General features: G+C 42.5%; 1 protein-coding gene across 1 annotated transcript in view; it reads left to right on the top strand.

Annotated features, from left to right (window-relative positions):
* ARHGAP20 (Rho GTPase activating protein 20) overlaps positions 1 to 19,641 on the top strand; it is a 54,150-nt gene that overhangs the window by 13,366 nt on the left and 21,143 nt on the right. Inside the window, exons 2-5 of the mRNA XM_035903775.1 lie at positions 8,357 to 8,527; positions 13,882 to 14,031; positions 15,934 to 15,975; positions 16,956 to 17,040. Of these exons, the coding sequence (XP_035759668.1) occupies positions 8,357 to 8,527; positions 13,882 to 14,031; positions 15,934 to 15,975; positions 16,956 to 17,040 (448 nt within the window). The remainder of the gene's footprint in view (positions 1 to 8,356; positions 8,528 to 13,881; positions 14,032 to 15,933; positions 15,976 to 16,955; positions 17,041 to 19,641) is intronic.

Raw genomic sequence — 19,641 nt, 5'->3', positions numbered from 1 at the left:
CCCCCCCCCCCCCCCCCCCCCCCCCCCCCAAGGTCACTTTTTTCCTGACTTTTTTCCATCTGAACAATGAAATCTTTGTGTGGGTAGACAATGCCTGGAATGCCATTTCCCTGGTACAGCTGGAATGGGAGAGTAACTCAAGGTGGTTGTGCTACATCACTCTGTAAAAATGAGTGGGAACTGCAGTGGGGAACAGAGGATCGATTCTTCCAAAGGCCAAAAAAGGTTTTATTGACTTCTACATGTGAATATGTCCTCCCCCAAACTTCTCCCCTGCTCCGGGAGACTTGGACCCAAACCCCTTGGACTTGTTGGTTGCTAGCAGAGCTGTATAGCAGGACTGGAGGACACCCACACTGCAAGAGCTTTCCAATAGGATTTCAATAACTTGCACTAAATTCTTTTCTGGTGGAAATAGGCAAAATATGACCGAGACGTGTGGTGCTAATTTATACCAATAGAGAATTTTTGCCCTTGTGCTAAATTTTCAGAGTAAACACCTTGCAGCTGTTTGTTAAAATAAAACAAAAAACCTTGGAAGTAAACCAAACCACAAGCATGTTTCCTGTCTCCAGCCACTGCACTGTAGTACATATTTGCTCTGCAGAGAATATTGTCCTTTTGGCTACGTAGAAATTACTTAAGTGCAGCTTGTTTTCAGTTAAGCTGCCAAGCTTCCATCCTGAAATGTGTGAGGATTTTTCTAATGATGCATTTTACCCTACAGCTATGTGTTATTTTACTGCAAGTCTTAATTGCTTACTGATTTTTGGAAAACCACGGAAAAATAATACAGTTATGTGGTTCAACACCTTGAACACTTAGTGTAAGCCATGTTATTCATCATAATATTCTTTATTACTTTTAATAAGATTTTGACATTGTGCAAAGGTGATTTCAGATACTTACAAAACAACTTTTAGAATCCTAGAATAATTTAAGTTGGAATATTTTCTCAATATATTTAGAATTAAAATGTGTACACTGAGTTTTAGAAGCAGAGGAGTGGTACCTGATTTCCTAAGTATAAGTGATTTCTGCCCTAAAATGTAAATTGTTCTATTTATCTGAGCAAAACTTACTCCCAATCTCTATTAATACTCATCTTCCTTCTGTTGTCCAGGCTTGTGCTTGCCCTGCCTGTGCTGGGGAGGGGGTTGCAGTGCATTTTTGATCCAAAGGCTCTGCGACCCTGTGGGGACTCTCTGCTTTATCTTGGGAGCAGTGTTTTGTGCTGCAGCTTGCTGAGGTCCAGCCGCTTGCACATGTAGCGTGAGGATAGCCCTGTGCTGGAGGCGGTGAGTTGGGGCTGACGCGTGCCCGTGGCAGAGGGCCCAGCCCATGAGGGAAAACGCAGGGGTGAGAGGTGGCGGCCTTGGATTTGTTTGAATGGGTTATTAGTGAAAAAAGAAGTTGCACCCAGTAAAGCACACTTCAAGTAGGAGCAGGCATTTTGAATACTTAGAAAATAACTAATGCTCTTTGAAAAACCAAGCACATCTCACTTGTTTCGTTGCACAAAAGCTACTGTATGCAATGGTGATGGCCTGGGAGACTTTAAAGGAGTGCTGCAGAAAATAGACTTGCTATTTCTGGAATGCCGCACTGTTTTCACAAAGTGCTGCTTCCACCGTGTAAGATTTACCATAGATAACAGCAGGCAAACATGCCCAGCATCCTCAGAAAGAAGCTCCCTTAGCATAGCAGGGATCAAGTTGACAACAGATTTTCAGAAATGGGTTGGCAGCCCATGTGATTAAGAGAATTTTATGCTTGTCTCTCCAAGTCCCTTCTATAAATAGTCAGTGTAAGATTACAACAGCATACTAACTTTGTGTTGGCCCACATCTTACCCACCACCTTCCTGGAAAACCCTCCTACCTTCCAGGCTGATACTTTTTGTGCTTACTTTCACCCTTCAGGTATAATTATTATTTATTAGAATAAAGTGCTGCATAAATTTAGATGAAAAGCAGATTCCGAATCATGAGTCAAAGTGGGAAGAAGCACCAAAGATCCTGAGCATGTGGGTGACTCCCTGAGGGCACCGGTCATGGATGGAAGGCAGTGACAGTAGTGAGTGGTTGCCACCTTTAAAAATGCAGAGTTTAGGGTTTTTTTTTTTAATATAATCTGCCTGTCTAAATAGGGCTCTGAGCTGCAGATTGCTTCGTGTGGATGAGCCTTGTCTGCGTGGATCCTTGCTCATGGCGAGAGGAGCTGCGAGTGCTTGGCCCTGAAGCCAGCAGGTCTTTGTGTGGCCATGCCAAACAGGTAGTGGGGATGGGGTGGGCTGGGCTGAGCAGCTCTTTTCAAGCCATGCGCTTTTATGAGCTGTCAGTATGATAGCATCTAAATTCATCAGGAGCACAAGCAGGACCATCTCCATTGTCTTGCATTCAGTCCCAAGCATCGGCTTTTGGTTTCAGTGTACAAAAGAATCATAGAATCCTAGGTTGGAAGGGACCTCAAGGATCATCTAGTCCAACCTTCCTAGGTAAGAGCACAGTCGAGACAAGATGGCCCAGCACCCTGTCCAGCTGAGTCTTAAAAGTGTCGAATGTGGTGGAGTCAACCACTCCCCTGGAGAGATTATTCTGATGGTTGACTGTTCTCATTGTGAAAAATTTCCCTCTCTTGTCCAATGGGAATCTCCCCAAGAGCAACTTGTATCCATAAAGAAAAGAAATTCTTCTTTCACTTCATTTTTTGCTCTTCTCTTTTCTCACACAGAACGTGATGATGCGTTATCATGATGTTGTCAGATTGGCTGCGATATGGTACAATTCCCATCCAATCTATCATTTATGATGAAATTAGACATGTGTTGAAGCCCTGAAATGTTAGTATTGCACTTGCATGCACTATAAGCAACCCTGTGGTACAGTTCAGCACTCACTGCTGTGTTACAGGTTTGGGGTTTTTTTCCACCTTATCTCAGGGGAGTCAGGGCTTACACACCAAATTGGAGCTCTTTTCTTTTCGTTGGTTAAAGAATTGTTCTCAATACCTTATTAAGTTAATTATCTTGAATGCAAAATACCCTCTAGCCACACAATGTGGGTAACGTGTCTTATGTGCTGAAGGTTTCCCAGCAGTAAACCATTTTGGCTTCCAAGCTCCAGTTAGCAGTGCCTGCCTCATTAGCAAAAATAGGAAGCAAGCGTCTATTAAGCTGCTATTGAAGTTCCTTCTCTCAGGAATTTTTAGGAGCTTAAGGGTCTGAGTAGGAGGCACAGAAAAAAAGTGCAAATACTGTTACCTGATTTCCAAGATTTCCAAGATAAGCTCTATTAAGAAAATGAAGGAACTTGACTTCTAGATCAGGCTTGCTTTCTGGGGGTGTCTCTGCTGATCACAAATCACATGTCATCCCTGACTGATATATCCATTTTGGCAAAAATCTGTAACGTGGGCTGGGCTGTAGACGTTTCTTACTGTGCAGATAGCTGCTGTTTTCACTAGCCTTGAAAGGGTGTGAATGGCTCCTGCTTCTCTCAGTGGGTTGCTCCAGCCCAATGCTGTGATTCAGTGATAAAGTAAATGCTTTACTGAGAGATACTGAAGCTGGAAATTCATTGGCTTTATTTTTCCTAAAAGATAAATTGCTGGTTCCTTAGGGCCATCCAAAACTGGCCTTTGAGGCATACAAAATAAGTCTGTTGTCTCTGAACACCATGAGGAGGGTTGGCGAGTGCTCTGCTTGGTGTCCTTTCTAGCCAGGTCAGGTTTATGCCGTAAGCTGCAAGCTCTACATGTGTCAGCACAAAACTGGTAAGAGCTACTCCTTACCTGGGCTTCAGCACTGGCACAGGCATCTAGTATTTCTGCTTATGGTACCTATGTGTGAGATGAGTGTAGGCTAAGTTGTTCACTGTGAGAGGAATTTGGAAAGGTAGTATGTATGTGTAAGTATTGGACAGACTATGTGCAGCCTCTCACTTGGCTGGGCTGGCTCAGATTTCAGCCTTCTGAATAGCTGCCATTTTACTGCTCTGCTAATGAAAAGATGCATTTCTCACCCACCTCTTGTGAAGGACTTCAGGGGCTAAAGAGCAAAGGGACATTTTATTTCAATAGGTAGTGGTCATGCGGAGAGCATTGGTGCTACATCGTTAGAGGAAATCAACTTCTGTGGCTGCAGAGGTATCATCGGTGGAGGGAAGTTCTGGCAGAGAACGATAACCAAAACAACAGAGTGAGATTCAGCATGGAGCCTGAGCAGTCTGTGAGAGGGATGTCATACAGCTGAGATACCCACAATAGCTCATTCCAGCTTAGGTACCTTGGAACAGATTGTTACCCTGAGGCATCTTTATAGCTTAATCTAAATCGTAGATAGGCTGAAGTCATCATCGACTGAAATCAAGGGAAAACTTCCCATTGGCATAAATGACATTTGGATTATGGATTTAGTAACCACTTAACATGGGCTGTTAAACTCTCCTTTGGAAAATATAATTTCTTTCATCGTTTTCACTACAAATAGAAAATAAAGCTGACAACTCCATTACACCAAGAATAAACATTTTGGGGGCCATGCCATTCACGTCTCTGTTTTACTGAGAAATCCCAAAGAAGTTCTGCAGGGGCAAGAAGAAGTATTTTTTTGTACTTTTGTGGTTTCTGGTAAATACAGGATTGCCAAAGTGAGCAGTGATGTGTTTACTTTCACAATGAATGCAATGGGGATGTATTTTTCAGTGTTTGGCTGACTACTTTGGATTTCAACTTCATGCACCTACAAAATTGAAGGGTTCTTTTAAATCATTATGTCTTTTAAATAGGCACAAAATGCCTATTTTTATTAATTTGAAAAATTAATAAGTGTAAAAATTTAGACTCTGGAAATCCCAAGAGAAAAAAATCTTCAGTTGTCTTCCTAATAATTTCAGTCAGTACAGTGATTTTAATCCTTTCCTGAATAACTTAAGAATATCTGTGTAGATATCGTCAAATTACAGAATTTACTCCTTAGTTAAAACCGCACATGGAAATTTCAGACCCTCAAAATAGTACTTTTAGGACGAAATGTCCACTTGAGACTAGAGAGCTGCAATGGCAATGCCATCTAAAGATCAATATCAGCCTTGCTTCTACAACAAGTTGAACACGGCTGATTGCTGACTTTGCAGGATAGCCCCATCTTTTGGAAATCAGTTCACAGTTCCTTCTCAACACACTCAGATGATGGCCTTTTTTTCCTGCCCAACTGGAAAGATGTTACTTTGTGGGATTTTTACATGTGTTAGTCATAGAATGACTTGCAGGGGACCACAGAGAAGGCTCTATATCACTTACTTTTATAATTCTATCAGAAATCACATGGACTTAAGTACTGGGTTTTGCATAATTGTATTAAAAGGAATTTTCAAAGAGTCAGTATTTGAGCACTTAGCGCTTTTTCAAAATTAGGCCCATTTAATAGCCAGAGAAATCAGTGAGCCATTAAAAACTGAACTCCAAACCCACCCCTCTTATATAAATCCCTACACCTGAGGGTATAGCTGATCTGCATTTTCTTCAATGTAACAAGCCTTGGGTTTCATTCATGTCTTGTAACAATGAAACATTAATTGAGAGGATGAAAAGCACGCTTTCCCAAAGACACTTTTTGTCACTGCTGGTGAATGTCCTCCGTGTTCCTTCATCCTGGGCTTTAGAAGGTTCTGGCTGAATTAATGGCTTTGATTTTTTCGACTTTGTTTCAAAGGAAGAAAATACTTTCACTTTTTTTTTTTTAGAAGGCTTATCAGGTAAACTCTATTAAAGTATGTGAGAGTGCTTGTTAGAGTCCAGATGACAGAGAAGCTTGAAAGGCATTGGGTCAAAAGGCAGATTTCGTTAAAACATCTGATTTATGTTATTGCATTTTCCTGTTCCAAAACCAAGTTCAATTTGCTTGACCCCTGCTGGCATTAATAAACCTACTGCACCTTCCTTTGCTTACCTGCATGACAAAGATTTTGCTTTGTTTAACTTGGGAAGTTCCTGGGCTTACGAATTGGCATGTAGAAAATGTACAAATGGGAATAATCAAATAGAGTTGCCTATATGGAGACATATGAGCCTGAAGCTATGGGAAAGTCAGCAAGGGCAGGCACTTCAGTATGATTGTATGAATGTTTCTGTTGATTTGGTTACAGCAGTGTAACATGAAAGGGTTTTTTTCCAACTATTGTCATCAGTGGGTACAAATATAAGTGAGTATATCCCTGATTTTGAGGTAAAGGCCATGCATGGCTTTCACGCAGGTGGGTTGTGCTGCTAGGGAGTTTATGAAATGGAGTCCCAGTAAGCTATCAGGCACTGATGAACTGGTGAATTGGTGAATTCCCAGTCCCATGGAAGCGGCAGGGTAGGAGAGATGCTTGCTGTTCCCCTGACTCCTGCTGCTGGCCACGCAGCATGCATCGCTGTTGTGTTGGACCAAAACTCCTCTCTGCTCTAACTCCACACTCCTGGGCACCCCTTCTGCTGAGGAATGATCAAATAACTTCAGGCTTGCATTATTCATTCTGACAGTCATTCCTCCTCTTTCTTGCTTCCCTGAAGAGGTAGGTAATGAAAGACAAGATCAAGACACAGTTTAAGACAAATGAAGTTGAGGAATTCTTTCAAAAACTCAGGTTCCCAGACAGAAAGGGGAAACCAAGGCCAAAGAGGGCTCTCCCCAGCAGGTAGAGATCCTCACCGGCTCCTTACAGATCAGTGAAAGTGTGTCCTGCTAATGTAGGCCAATCTCAGAGCTTATCCTTTCTCTCCCAGCTGTCAGGATTTCCTAAGTAATTTCCTGAGTAATCCAGCCACAGGCATCAAGGAGAGGAGGGTCGGGAGTCATCCAGGCTCCGAGAGAGCTACAAGAAGGTTTATGACCTCTTTTGAAGGTTTTCTCTGCTCGCTCTTTTTTCTTTTATATCCATCCCATTTGTTTTGTGAATTTCACTGTATAAGGTCCATTTCTTCTCCCAGCAAAGTCGTTAGGTGTTTGTCGTCCATTCCAGCGGGACCAGGAATAGACTGTAATCACAAAAGTGCTCACTTCAGCCTTTCCTTGCCAAGTGGATCCTGCCAAGTTTTAGCTTAATTTTTCTTTTTTTTTTTTAACAAGAAAAAGTAAGTAAATACATTTGAATAAAAATTGAACTGATTCATTCAACCAAAGGGAAATGGTTCATTTGGAGGTGCATCTAGGGAAAGCAAATAATTGAAAAGTTGCATTTACAAACCATGAGTACAGATGCTGATGGGTCCTGGTTTTAATCCAGAAATTCATTATTTAAGGTACACCAGGGTGTAGGAGACATAGGTTCAGTTCTCTCACCTGCTTGGGAGAATCTGAAGCCATGTCTCTGGCTTTCCAAGGGGGAGAGCCTGACCTGCAAGCAGCTTCTAGGGAGCCCTAGAGGAGGAGCATCCTCCCCTGAGACCCTCACGTTCATTCAGTTCGGCAATGTTTAAATAGACATTTGTTAGGGCGAGGCTGAGAAATGAGGGGTATCCTGTCTGGGTGAGCAAGCTGACCATCATGCTAGAGAAACTCATTTCTGCTTCAATAACTATTCAACTACTCTATGTCATTCAGAACAGCTAGATCAGGAGGGGTTGAGGGAGTCATGTCTCCACCATCAGTAACCTCAGACTGCAACCTACTCAGTACCTCCTTAGAAAAGACCAGTGTCTTCCAGGAGGGAGCCTGATCTGCCCCCCGTAGACCTGGGTTTGGATTATCCAGCAGCCTCTGGACACCACAGCCAGCGTAGCCGTGCTCCAGTCACATAAGTAAGGCCTGCAAGGGCAGCTTCCTTCAACGTGGGTCGTGTGCTGGGGGAGAGGCTGAGCTGCCTCTTCTCATGTTGCACCTAGAATGTGGTCTGTCTCTGGCAAGGTTCAGTTGCACCTTTTGTTTGTCCTTGGTTCTGAATAACTTCTGTAAATTGCTCTTGACCCCAAGTACGAGTCTCCTTCTAACCAGGGTGGGTGTGCAGTTATCCCTCTGTCATGCATGCGCCTCCACTCTCTTTACGGAGAGGCTACAGAAGCTGCAGTATTTTCTCTAAGACTTCAGTACAAAGGGAGACAAATACAAACAGACAAAATAGAGAGGGCTGTATTTAAATTTTGCTAAATGCTGTCCATGTGCTTGGGCTGTAAAAGATTCAGTGAGGACAGTCCCTAACAGATTTTATCTCAGAATCAGACTGCTGGATTACCTTCATTGTCCCTCTCACCTTTCACTGAAGTGTGCTCAAATAAATTGCTTTTTGGCAGCGGGTGTGGGAAGTCGCTGCCTGGTTCTCACTCACAGGCAGTCGGCTGATTCTCTTTCCTTTATTCCCTTTATTTCCTTTTGCAGGGAAGGCTGCTTCTCCCCCATCAGCCCAGAGGCATGTCCCCTTGTGCAGTCTTTCATGTGCCACAACCGAACGTTCATCCTGGACGGCCACGTGCAGCTGAAGACGGGTCTGCAAACCCAGGAGCGACACCTTTTCCTCTTCACAGACCTTCTGGTTGTTGCCAAGTCCAAGTGAGTATGGCACCTCAGGTGCTCCTACAGAGCAGCCCCTATTTCTCATCAGAGCATAACATGGATTTCCATAATGCTTTTTTAGTAGAAAACCTTCCCTAAATCATAAAGGAAGCTTTTTATTCGGTCAATGGAAGTTAAGTGCCTGACCTCTTCAGGCGCCTTTGAAAACCCCATAGCCATAGAGGCATTCCAGGATGCAACATTTTAAAGAAGTATCAGATGTTCTTGAATATATTGCTTGTGTTGTATCACCTTCCCTGCTTTGGGGGCACAGCGTCGCAGAAAAGGCTCGTCGGTGCTCGACGGTGTCCGCTGCGCTGCCTTTAACGGACTGTTGTGTTGTAGACAGGTCATCTTTAGTCCTACAGGGTGTGTGTAACACCCATGGCTGTGCCGCGGAGGGGCTACAGGTCTTAATGCTTACCTGGGAGCTGCTTTGATACGCACCAGTGATGAGCAACTGTACAAAAATAGAGATGGCAGGCAGCATCGCAGTGTCCATCCCTGTAGGTTGTGCTGTGCCAGGAGGGGTGTGGGGAAGGGGAAGGAGACAGGAAGCGAAGCTGAGCAGTCTGGGTAGTGTTCATGTGTAATCAGGCTTGCTGCTGAGCTCTGATTATTCACTCTACCATTCACAATTAAATCAGATTTACAAGCTGTGTCTAGCATGCCAGCTTCATGCAACGTTCATAGTTTAAGGCAATTTTAGAGGGTGCTTTCACTTGTTGTTATGGGGAAATAATAATAAAAAATCGTGATGCAGCTTCATTCTCTGTTAGGCACTGTGTGGTTTCACAGGGTGGGTAATCTCAATGTGAATCCTGGGCTTTTGCAACGTGTCTTTTCGCTTAAGCAATTGTTTCAGAGGCTGCTGGGAAAAGCCAGAATAAATCTGCATTTTCTGTAGAAATCTGAGCCGTGTCCGTTTGAATCACACATAGTAAATGTAACCCCCCCAGCTGAACTCCTTCACTTGATGTAGTGTGACAACACAGAGGATATTTTACCCAAAACATGTTCCACTACAGGTGGGTGGTGAACATAAGGATATTTAGGGGAAATCTTGCTATTCTACCAGCAGTAGCAGTAATAACATTGTTACTGTATTTTATGTATGTTTGTGTCACCTAATTTAAGCTTTCAGATGTTAAATATTTACATCTTACTGAGGCTCCTAGGCTCCTTTTACAGTCACTGAGGGAAGACCAGCACCTTCCTGCAGCAAACTCACCTGACGCTGAAAGAGTGCTGATGGTGGGTGAGGGGAGTCATGTTTTTGGGGGTCTCTCACCCTTTCCACTGGCTATTCTGCGGGCATAGTCTCACCAGCTTAGGTCTAAGCTCCTAAACTGTAGAAGATTAAAGTTAGGTGAGATGAATCCTTCCCTCCCTGGTCAGTATGCTGAGCAGAAGCAATGTTACAACCCCAGGCTGAGCCGCACGTTCCTGCAGGTTTGGCTGGGTCCCAGTGGGACTATTTGCATAGCGAAGCACTACTCTGCATAACCACTCCAAAATCTGGTCCCCAGGGAGTAGTAATGGCTCTTACAGCATTTGATTTAGTGTGGTGAAGAGTCTGCAATGTTTGAAGGAAGTGGAACGGAACAAACTGTGCTTCTGCATTTGAAAAAGGGGGAGGGGGATTGAGTCTTTGCTAGAAATGGTAAAAATAGTATTTTGAGTGATATTGCTTCATGTATTTTAAAGAGCTAATTGGGATGTTCTCCCTACAGCTGCCCTGTCAGCAATTAAAGCATCAGAGCTGTCACTAATGAATACTACTTAAAAAGCCAGCATTTTTAAAGATATCTCACACGAAAATACCATTGCTGATTCCTAGAGGGAAAACCTGAGTAGTGTGTATTGCTGTGCAGCCGTGACTATTCGTTGTTACTGACCTTTTAATAGCTGATGCAGAGTCAAGACAGCAGGTGACCAGGACAGAATTAATGATACAGTTGAATCTGACTTAACTTCAGAATTATTCCTGGTGAAGGTGCTAAAAATTTGTAATGTTCTTTTGTTTTAAGCAGTTTTTCAGCTTGGGACATATGAACACCTAAGATACCTTAGGTAGAGCTTGGCGCTGTGCTGGTGTCAGCTCAGCTGCAGGTAGCCAGTCACTGAACAAAGGGAGCTCATGTATAATTAGACTTCATATGAGCAGCAAACGGGTGCAAGTTTTTTCCTAAAGAGAGCAAGCAACAAGTATCTATCTGCTGTCCTCTGAGCTTGCTGAGTAAACTCCTTTACAGTACTGAGCTCCTGCTTAAAGGCAGCAAATTGGCATTGCTCCCATGGAGATTTGGAGGGGGGGAAGTCCTCTCTACAACCAGTCTGTGTATGCCTTTGGACAAGGTGCCTGTGGGTTCATTTTTTGCGACTTTCTAATAATTTTTGAAATGTAGACTGTTGTCTTTTCAGATCATCCGTCAGCCCAGCTTATGAAAACCAGGAATAGTACTCACATGCTGTGCTTCTCTTTCTGCTGCCCCACCTGTTACTGCCTTCATGTGAGAAAGAAGTCATTATTTGATTGAGTTTTTCTCACTAAACTAATGTTAAATATGTAAAGTGTTATACCATTTTCTATATATTGATTAGATTTCTTACAGAGAACATGTGTTTTAATTTGGCAGAGTAAATATTTCAAGGATCTGTCAGTTCAGTGATCAAGTGATCAAAAACTTATGTAAGTTTTTATGTGGGAGGCACAGAGAAACGGCTTCTTCTTTCTCCTCTGTAATACAGACATGCATATACAGACATCATTTTAAGGTTATTTTCTCAGTGTAGCTGGACATAGAAATTGATGGTTGAGTACATACATGGAATTACGGTAGCAATCTCACAGTAGATCCATTAATGTTTTTGTCAGAGGGTCCTATTAAGGAGATTAGCAAATCTAGTGAGAAGTTAATCTTCCATCTGTTAACAGCCGCAAGGTATCCAGTTGCCACTTGCAGAAAGCAAAAGGAGCTGAGTTTTCTCTGCAGAGGTGGCACAATTCGGGGTGCGTCAATACCTACACCGTTGATGTCATGAGTTTTCTGTTGATTTCAGTGGACTCTGGATCTGCCTGATACTCACAGTGTAACACTTGCAAGGGGACTTACTTCCTTAAAAAATAAATAAAATCTTCATTAGATTATTACTCTCTGCATTTTTCGTATGTTCAGTCATGCTGCTTCCTAGGTCAGCAATGATATATTCATTTCTAGAGGTAATGCTTTGGCACTTAAATGGAAGACCCACATTTCACAAACGCTGAGAACCCATGGATTGCATAAAGGACATGGCAGATGGAGATAACATTATACTTCAGGCTCTTTAGATGTTAATGGAGGCTACTGTTTCAGCGCCTCTGGAAACCAGGCCACTTGAATACTGATAATAGCTGAGCGCTGTGGCTAGGCATGGCAAACGGGGTAAGAATATACATCAAGCATGACTGGAGAACATCTTTGTCCTCCTGCCAACACCCTGCCGACCCCTGCTACTGGCACTGTAGGGGTCTGGCTTTATGAACTGTAAATGTTAAAAAAGTGAAACAGCACATAGAGAGTTCACTGTACTGGGTAATGGGGAAAAGAAATTGAGGCGAAAAGGAGAGTCAACAGATTGATTTGGTGGAGTCAGACCAGGCATCCATTTATTAACATCTACATTAGAATTCACAGCTGTATTTTTTTTTATAAATCTGCGTTTTCACAGCTCATTCTGTGGTCAGTCAGTTACAATTATTTCTGTATTCTTGACAGATCTTTCTTGTTCCATCACAAACTGAGTTGTTGACAAGCATGTTGAAACATCCTCCCGTACTTTCAATATCTCTTTGACAGGGTAACAAAATGTAATTAGAGTAAAGAGAGGTGAAGTGGACAGCTGACCAGGAAACACCACGGTACAGTTTAAAAAATACATGAACTTGAGATGGTATTTTACAGTGTTTTATGGCGATCTAATTGAAGTGCACCTTTTTGCCAGGTATGATACACACTGGTGGTCCTTTCTTGCCCACCACTGTAAATGCTGCTGTGTTACTGGTGTTGCTGAGCCCCACCACACCTGTTAGCAAAGCACCAGCGGGAACCCTCGGACCAGTCAGGGTACTGCGAGTTCATCTATGTCCTCTTTAAAGCCACAAGGTTCAAGTACTTCCATGTTTCAGACTGTATTAGTTCAGTCTGTCCTAAATCAAATACCTTGTAAATGAGACTAATCTCAGAGAGGGTAGTCCGTGTGTATCAAAGCTCTAAGAAACTGCTTTCCTGGCGTATTTATTTATAGAGCACTAATCACTGTGGTGCCTGGCACTGTCCCCATCCACATTTGCAACACGGTGTTGAGTGGACATGCTCTTGCTTGCCGTCCTTGGATCAGAAGGGCAAAACATTTTCAGGGAGGGGACGCTTTTCCTCCAGCCTTTCCCTGCTGCCCTGGAGATCCAGAGCTCAGGTGATTCAATCTGCAAGGCCTCTAGCACAAGCCTGCCTTAAAATGAGTGCTGTTGGGTTGCTACAGAGCTGGACTGACTTTGTCAGGTTTTACTTGTTTCTCACATAGCAATGGTGCCCATCAATCCTACAAAGGAGGGAGACCTATCCTGAGAAATTAAGTGGGAGAAAAGAGGTGAAATAAAGAAGTGAAAGTCTGTACTTTTGACCTCTACTGTACTCTAATGTTTAGTAAGATAAAATAGAGGAACGGTCAAATTTTTAAAAATTGGGGAAATGACATGTCTTCCTTGTACATGACTAGATATTTTGAGAATTCGCAAAGTCCTGGCTCATTCTCCAAGTGGTGTGGGCTTAAAGCTACCACGCAGCTAGTTCATGGAGGCTGCATGTGACCTGTGCTGTAGTTAACACAAGTGGCAGTTTTCTGGTTGTTCTTCCTTCAGGATTGCCTAGTTGTCACTACTTAAACTCAGCATAGTTATTGACCCCTGGGCTAAGCAATCCAACTATACTGTAAACTCCTCAGTGACATTAAAGTCACTGAAAGGAGAGTCCACCACAAGTGGCAATCTTTGCCTCATGGCAAGATTTGGAAAGGAGCTCTAGACATGGGGAGAAGGTTTCCCCCAAGATGGTGGATGGCCCGGGATGCCACAGACAACCTATTTATCCCACATATAAGATATCTGTTGACCCAATTCAGATGCAAAATTGATATATTGTTATATGCAACCCAAATAAAATGTTTTCTTTAACTAAAGCAGAAGTGCTTCTTCCATCAATTCCAGTGCAAGCTTCACATGTGCCTGAAGGAAGAAGAAACTCTGAGTTGTTTAACCTGCCTTGCTGTGTTTTCACGTGTGTGACATACCTGTGAATTTCTGCTGGCAGGTCGCACTCTCATTTCAAACTCAAGTGCCAAGCACGTCTCTGTGAGATGTGGACAGCATTTTGTACAGAAGAAGTCTGTGAAGGCAGCACAGACCCAGAGAGGTCCTTTGTTTTGGGCTGGCCCACCACAAACTGTGTGGCAAATTTCAGGTAAGAACTGAGATATGTTCTATTTACCAAGTTACTTAAATGTTTTTAGGCTGACAGGTAACGAGACTATCACGGATTCATTTCAGCACCAGAAAATGTGGGAAGCAGGAATTTACTGATTCTTAAACCACTTCCTTCTACTGCTGTGAGCAAGTCACCCTTCGTGCCTCATCTTCTGTCTCTCTGCAAACGTGGCAGTGATACTCGCGTGTCACTTAAAAATTTGAGAAAATATGTGATTTGGCAAAGCCGTGTCTGTGCTACAAACCTGCTCAGTGGAAATTCCATTTTTTTATACACAGAATTTGACAAACACCTTGGCTAATGAATAAGGTAAACTACAAATAGTAAACAACCAGGCTAATGAAAGGATCAAAGAGACCCTCGTAGGACACTTTTAAACAGAAGAGCTTGTATTGGAATTAGCAGGAAACATACAGTGAAATACTGACCTTGTCCTCTTTGTCTTTTTAATTTAATTGTGCTAGAGAAAATGTCAAAATTCCTCTTAAAGCAGAATCTCTGAATTTTAGCGGTGAGAAAGGTTTTTGGTCTGCCTTTGTAGCATTGACTGTAGGACACATAAGGGTTGTAGAGGTAATTTCAGTGATTAGGCTAATTTTATTCTCAGCAGGAGGGCTCTGTCGTCACTTTGGATAAGGGAGGGCACCGTCCCCCTGAAATCCCAGCTGCTTAGCCACAGTAATTTGGCTGGGTCTTGGAAAATGCATTTTTCTCTTTACCAGCAGAGAGCAAAAGCTGATGCATGCAGCTTAATTTGTATGTCACATTGTCCATACCCAAAGAGAATGCTGTGCACAAACTGCTCTCTATTGAGATGGTTGTGCTGTTTATGTTTTTTGCACTTAATAGTCCTGAAACAAAGCTGAAATTTTCTATTGATTTTCGATTGAACTCTTGCCAATAAACAGGAGCTTTGATCTAGAGACAGTATGTGATCCTTTATAGCTATCAGAAAGTAGTTAGATAGGAAAGCAATAGCTTCTATCAAAACAGAGTCAGAGATTTTATAGAAGTGAAATTATTTTATGTCTGGAGGTACACAGAAAAATCTGAAACGCCATGCATGAGTCCTTGGAAGCGTATCCAACAGAATTGAAGCAGCCAAAGCAGAATCACATTTTTAAGGTTTATAAAGCACATTCCACTCACAGCATCATTCAGTATGTTTGTAGTTCCCTAAATGCCTGCTCTGACAATTTGAAGAACTCGATTTGCAGAAGCAGCAGTGGGAATAGCAGTTAGTCCATCCGGGGCAGGATTTAAATCAAGAAAGTTGAAGCAAAATTAGGTTAGATTCCTTGCACTGTCCTATTATTAGCTACATTTAACCGGACAGTTTGTATCCTTGAAAGTATATAAATGAGATAAAGACAAATGAGATAAGCCAATGTCCAAAGTTAAACCCTACTAAGTACAACGGGACCTTTTTTCATTGTGGCTTATGTGTACTTCATAATGTGGTGATAAACCAAGTAATAAATAAGAAAAAAAATAAAACAGTGAAAGTGGAAAGAAGGCTACATACCTGAGGAAATGCTTTTAATCTTTTGGATTGAGCTCTTATTTTAAAGTGCCTTCCTTTTCTATTTGGACATTAGTTTAAGAACTCAACCCATTTCCTACTGAATTCACTGGTAAAGCTTTAACTTCTGTGATAAAAAACTAGTAACCAGGGCTTTTGATCTCCATGGCAGGCTTTTCAGTTGATTTTGCAGGGAAACAGACTTTTCATTCAAATTTGGAAAAACCTTTTCATTTTTGTAGGTATTTATGGAAATTGCTTCCAAGAAACAGTCCATTCCACTGTGGTTTGTACAAGGGCTATTTTGACATTAGAATGATGGCTGATTTGTCCCTGTTTTTCTGTAATTCTTGCAGGTCTGCAGAACAAAAGGAAACATGGCTGTCTTTTTTGCAAAGGTACTTTATTATACTGTCTTTGAAGACACTGAAAAGAGCCCCAGTCATCTAGACCAGTGATTCCCAAGCTGTGGTACCTATGCCATCCTGATAGATAAGCTCTTTCAAAGTGACATTAAGAAAAAAACCATCTCATGTCTTGTCCCTGCAGAAGATGGTATCTGCTGTTCATGCAATGATCATTACGCAAGGAGGGAAATTCTTCCCTGTGCCTGAACATGGCTCAGCACAAAACTGGAGCGATTCCTATCACACATGGTCCCTTCCCTACGCAGTTGCAGGAGCCTCTGCCACCATCGCTCTAGTTGAGCCTGGGGCTCTTTCCATGGTGATGGCATCTAAGCAAGCCCAGCTTAGGAACCTCTGCTCTAACCTATCTGCTGCTCATGGCTGGCTGTATTTTGGTCTTACAAAATGGACCCCAAGCTGGTGGGTATGGTGGGAAGGTTTGCGTAAATAGAGCTGTCTTATTTCAGTCAGTGTTTGGACAGAAAACTACTAGTGGTGGCTTTGTTTTCTGGTCACCTAGTTCTGCTGGTTGAGGTTTGTGCCTTTATCTGATTCTTCAGAGTTCCTGGGGTTGTTTAAATTATCCTTGCTGGGGATGATTTCTAATTCACTCTTCTCCTGTTCAGTCCTTTGAACTGGTCCGTACAGTGGGATGTAACTGTTTCCAGTAGGAGCCTGTGCTGCAGACTGAGGCATCACAATGATGGGTAGTTTTAGCTTGATTTTTTTTTGCTGCTTACACTGATTTCTACAATGAATTTTAATACATCAGGGCATTATTGGGGGCCATGGTCAGCATCCCCTCCAGATACTGCTGGATGCTTTCTTGTCCTCAGAGATCTTTCTACTGTAGTACATCTGCAAACAATCTGCTTCTTATCCAGTTATAGCTTGATTTGTATTTAAATCTCCATCTTGCTGTTTATGTTTACAATATTAAAAATTTACTTGTTTTGTACTTGTTTTGTCAGTCGAATAAGAGAAGAGAAGGAAAAAGACTATCCTAAAAGCATTCCTCTGAAGATAATTGCAAAGGACGTGGGAACTTGTGCATATGTAAGTGCTCTTGAGCTAAACAGGGGTCTAAATCCACATCACCTATGAATGCTAGTCACCTGTAAATCCTTTGGATATTGGGAGGGTTCCTTTGGCTCACAACCTCCTTTAAGGGTCCAGCCCCTTTAAAAGACTTGGCATATGCAGCCCTGAAATGTTTTTTTCCTGTGTTAAATACATGAGTTCCGTTTTAAAGACAGTGTGCTTGGTAAGAAATACTGGTTCTGGCACACAAACTAAAGACTGTCCAGTGTGAAGTCTCAAGAAGACACCTCTAGCGGAACTTATGCATAAACATCTTCAGAAATGCCAGTACAATGTAGCCTTTTTTTGCTTGTAAAACTGATCTAAACCCACAGCTGCCTTCATTCAATTCTGCAAAGCTGCAACGTGTTTCATTCTTTATAATGATGGTAAGTCAGTAAAGCTGTGTATATGAGCACCATGAAATTGCCTTAGGCATGTTTTTCATCAACTAACTGATGTTGGTAAATTTATAGGCACAAGGTAAGTTGGTAAAGAAAGGTCATCCACCGGGTGATTTGCGCCTTTTTCACTAAGTAATTTTTAACCAATTTAAACTAAATTCTTGCATGTAGCCTGTTCCCTAGGTATACCCTATCTTGCAGTGATAATCCATCTATTCTTCCTCTGCTTCTTATACATTGTCCTTCTTTTTAACTGTGCTTTTGAGATCTGTATTTCATGCTCAGAAGCCTAAAGGGCATTTGCAAGGACATGAGAAATTTTTACAGAAGTTAGACTTGGAGGTCTCTGCCCAGCAGTGAATCTCCACTTAGAATTCTGTATTTGCATAGATGTAAGCATAAAAGAGTCTGCCTTTTTTCAGATACTCATTATTAAGGTAAACAATAATAGCTAGAATTGCCAGGTTGCTAAGACAAATTTTAATAAACAATAACAATAATTGTGATAGTTCAAATGCAGGACGGCAGATCAGGGTGTGCTCAGGTGTAAATGTCTATAAATCACACATGCACTCAGGTGTTGCACTCTTGTACCAGGGTTTGTTTGGGGTTTTTTTAAATGTCTTTTCTCCTTAGCTATAATTAGCTCATGTGCCAAATATGGTTTCCTGATCCCGACAGTCCTAGAAACGACACACTGTGGTCTAGCTATTATCAGTAATAAAACAATGGAGGAGCAGATGGAAACTTTGTGATGCAAATAGTTCTTATGGCACTGTGGTCCCTGTGCTACAGCAGCTGGAGATGCCCAAGAATTATTTCATTTTTGGAGGGCAGGGAAGGCTGAACACAAGACACAAACCATTTTATTATATTCTAGCTAAGAGCAAAACTTATGCAAATGCGCTGACCTACTCCTGAGAGCCAGATGTCATTGCTTCAGGCAAATGTTAAATTTTTTATGGTATGAGCATTCAGATATGTCCTGAAGCAAGATACACAGTATTCTCACGACTTCCCTTTGATTGCCATGGCAGCTTGTTACCGTCAGAGACTTATAAAAATGTACAGCTCAGATCTTTTCTAAATGCAAAATGTCAGGGGTTTGTTTCACCTGAACATCCTATGGCCAGTATAAAATTGATATGCTATACAGGGAAGCAGGGTGTAGCAAACTGTCTTGGGACTGGCAGTGAACATTTACATCCCGGCTCCGCCACCTTCCCTTCTTTGGGCCATTGGATACGCCTGGATGGTTTGTTGCCATGGGCATGCGTTTGTTCTGCCAGGGCTTTAGGCTGGCCGTGGACCAGCTACAATCCAAAAGCTGTGTAGTCTTGCTAGCAGAGCCAAACTAGCATGCCTCTAAAGAGGGCTTAGTAACTTGTGCTGGATGTGTGGGAGCTGCCTATGGGCTTGGAAGTGAGGCCAGCGTGGGTGTGATGGTGCAAGCAAAAACCACTCTGGGGACATTCTGCCTGCTCATTTTTGCCTCTGCAAGGTGATGGCAGTGGTGCTGCCACATCCAGGCGGGGCTGAGGATGGAGGCTTTAATCCTGGTGTGTTTGAAACGTGCTGCCCTGCATAAGAGCAAGCCACGGTGGTACAGAGCATTGCCCAGCTGTACGGGAGTGATACCGGTGCCAGGCAGCAGGTGCTGAAATCTCACCCTGGAAAGCCTGCCTTGTGGAAAGCAGCACTTCCTCCAACACGAAGCTTGGCACTTTGTGCTGGTCACCATCACTATTTAGAAAGCGGTGTTTCTGCAGACCCATAGTTTCCCATACTGCCGATCAGCAGACTCTGGAGGATGCCGGAGAGGTAGCATTTTAACTGGATGAAAGATTAGCAACAGGAAGCGTTCCTGGTATTAAGCCAATTCTAGCTTTGAGAAGCCTCTATGGAAAGTGGCAAAGCATATTGAGATGAACAGCCTGTGTATAGTATTTTCTTATCAGGGAGATCTTCAGTAGAAAAGGATGGAGATGATTGACAACTGATACAAGAACCCCTTATTTCATTGAAAACCTCATTTTTTTAAAGGAAACTTGTAAGCTTTTAAATTAATTAAACCATTAAGTTTCCCTCATGGAGTGTCTGAAGTGCAGTTAGTGGCTGTGTCTTTTTGCATTTTTTAATATGGTGGTCTTGTCCCCAGTAATCATGGTACTCT

This window comes from Egretta garzetta, unplaced genomic scaffold (assembly GCF_000687185.1).
Source record: "Egretta garzetta isolate BGI_Z169 unplaced genomic scaffold, ASM68718v1 scaffold401, whole genome shotgun sequence".
Classification (NCBI taxonomy): domain Eukaryota; kingdom Metazoa; phylum Chordata; class Aves; order Pelecaniformes; family Ardeidae; genus Egretta; species Egretta garzetta.
Note: the sequence above shows the minus strand (reverse complement) of the source record. Positions and strands in the feature narration are given on the sequence as shown.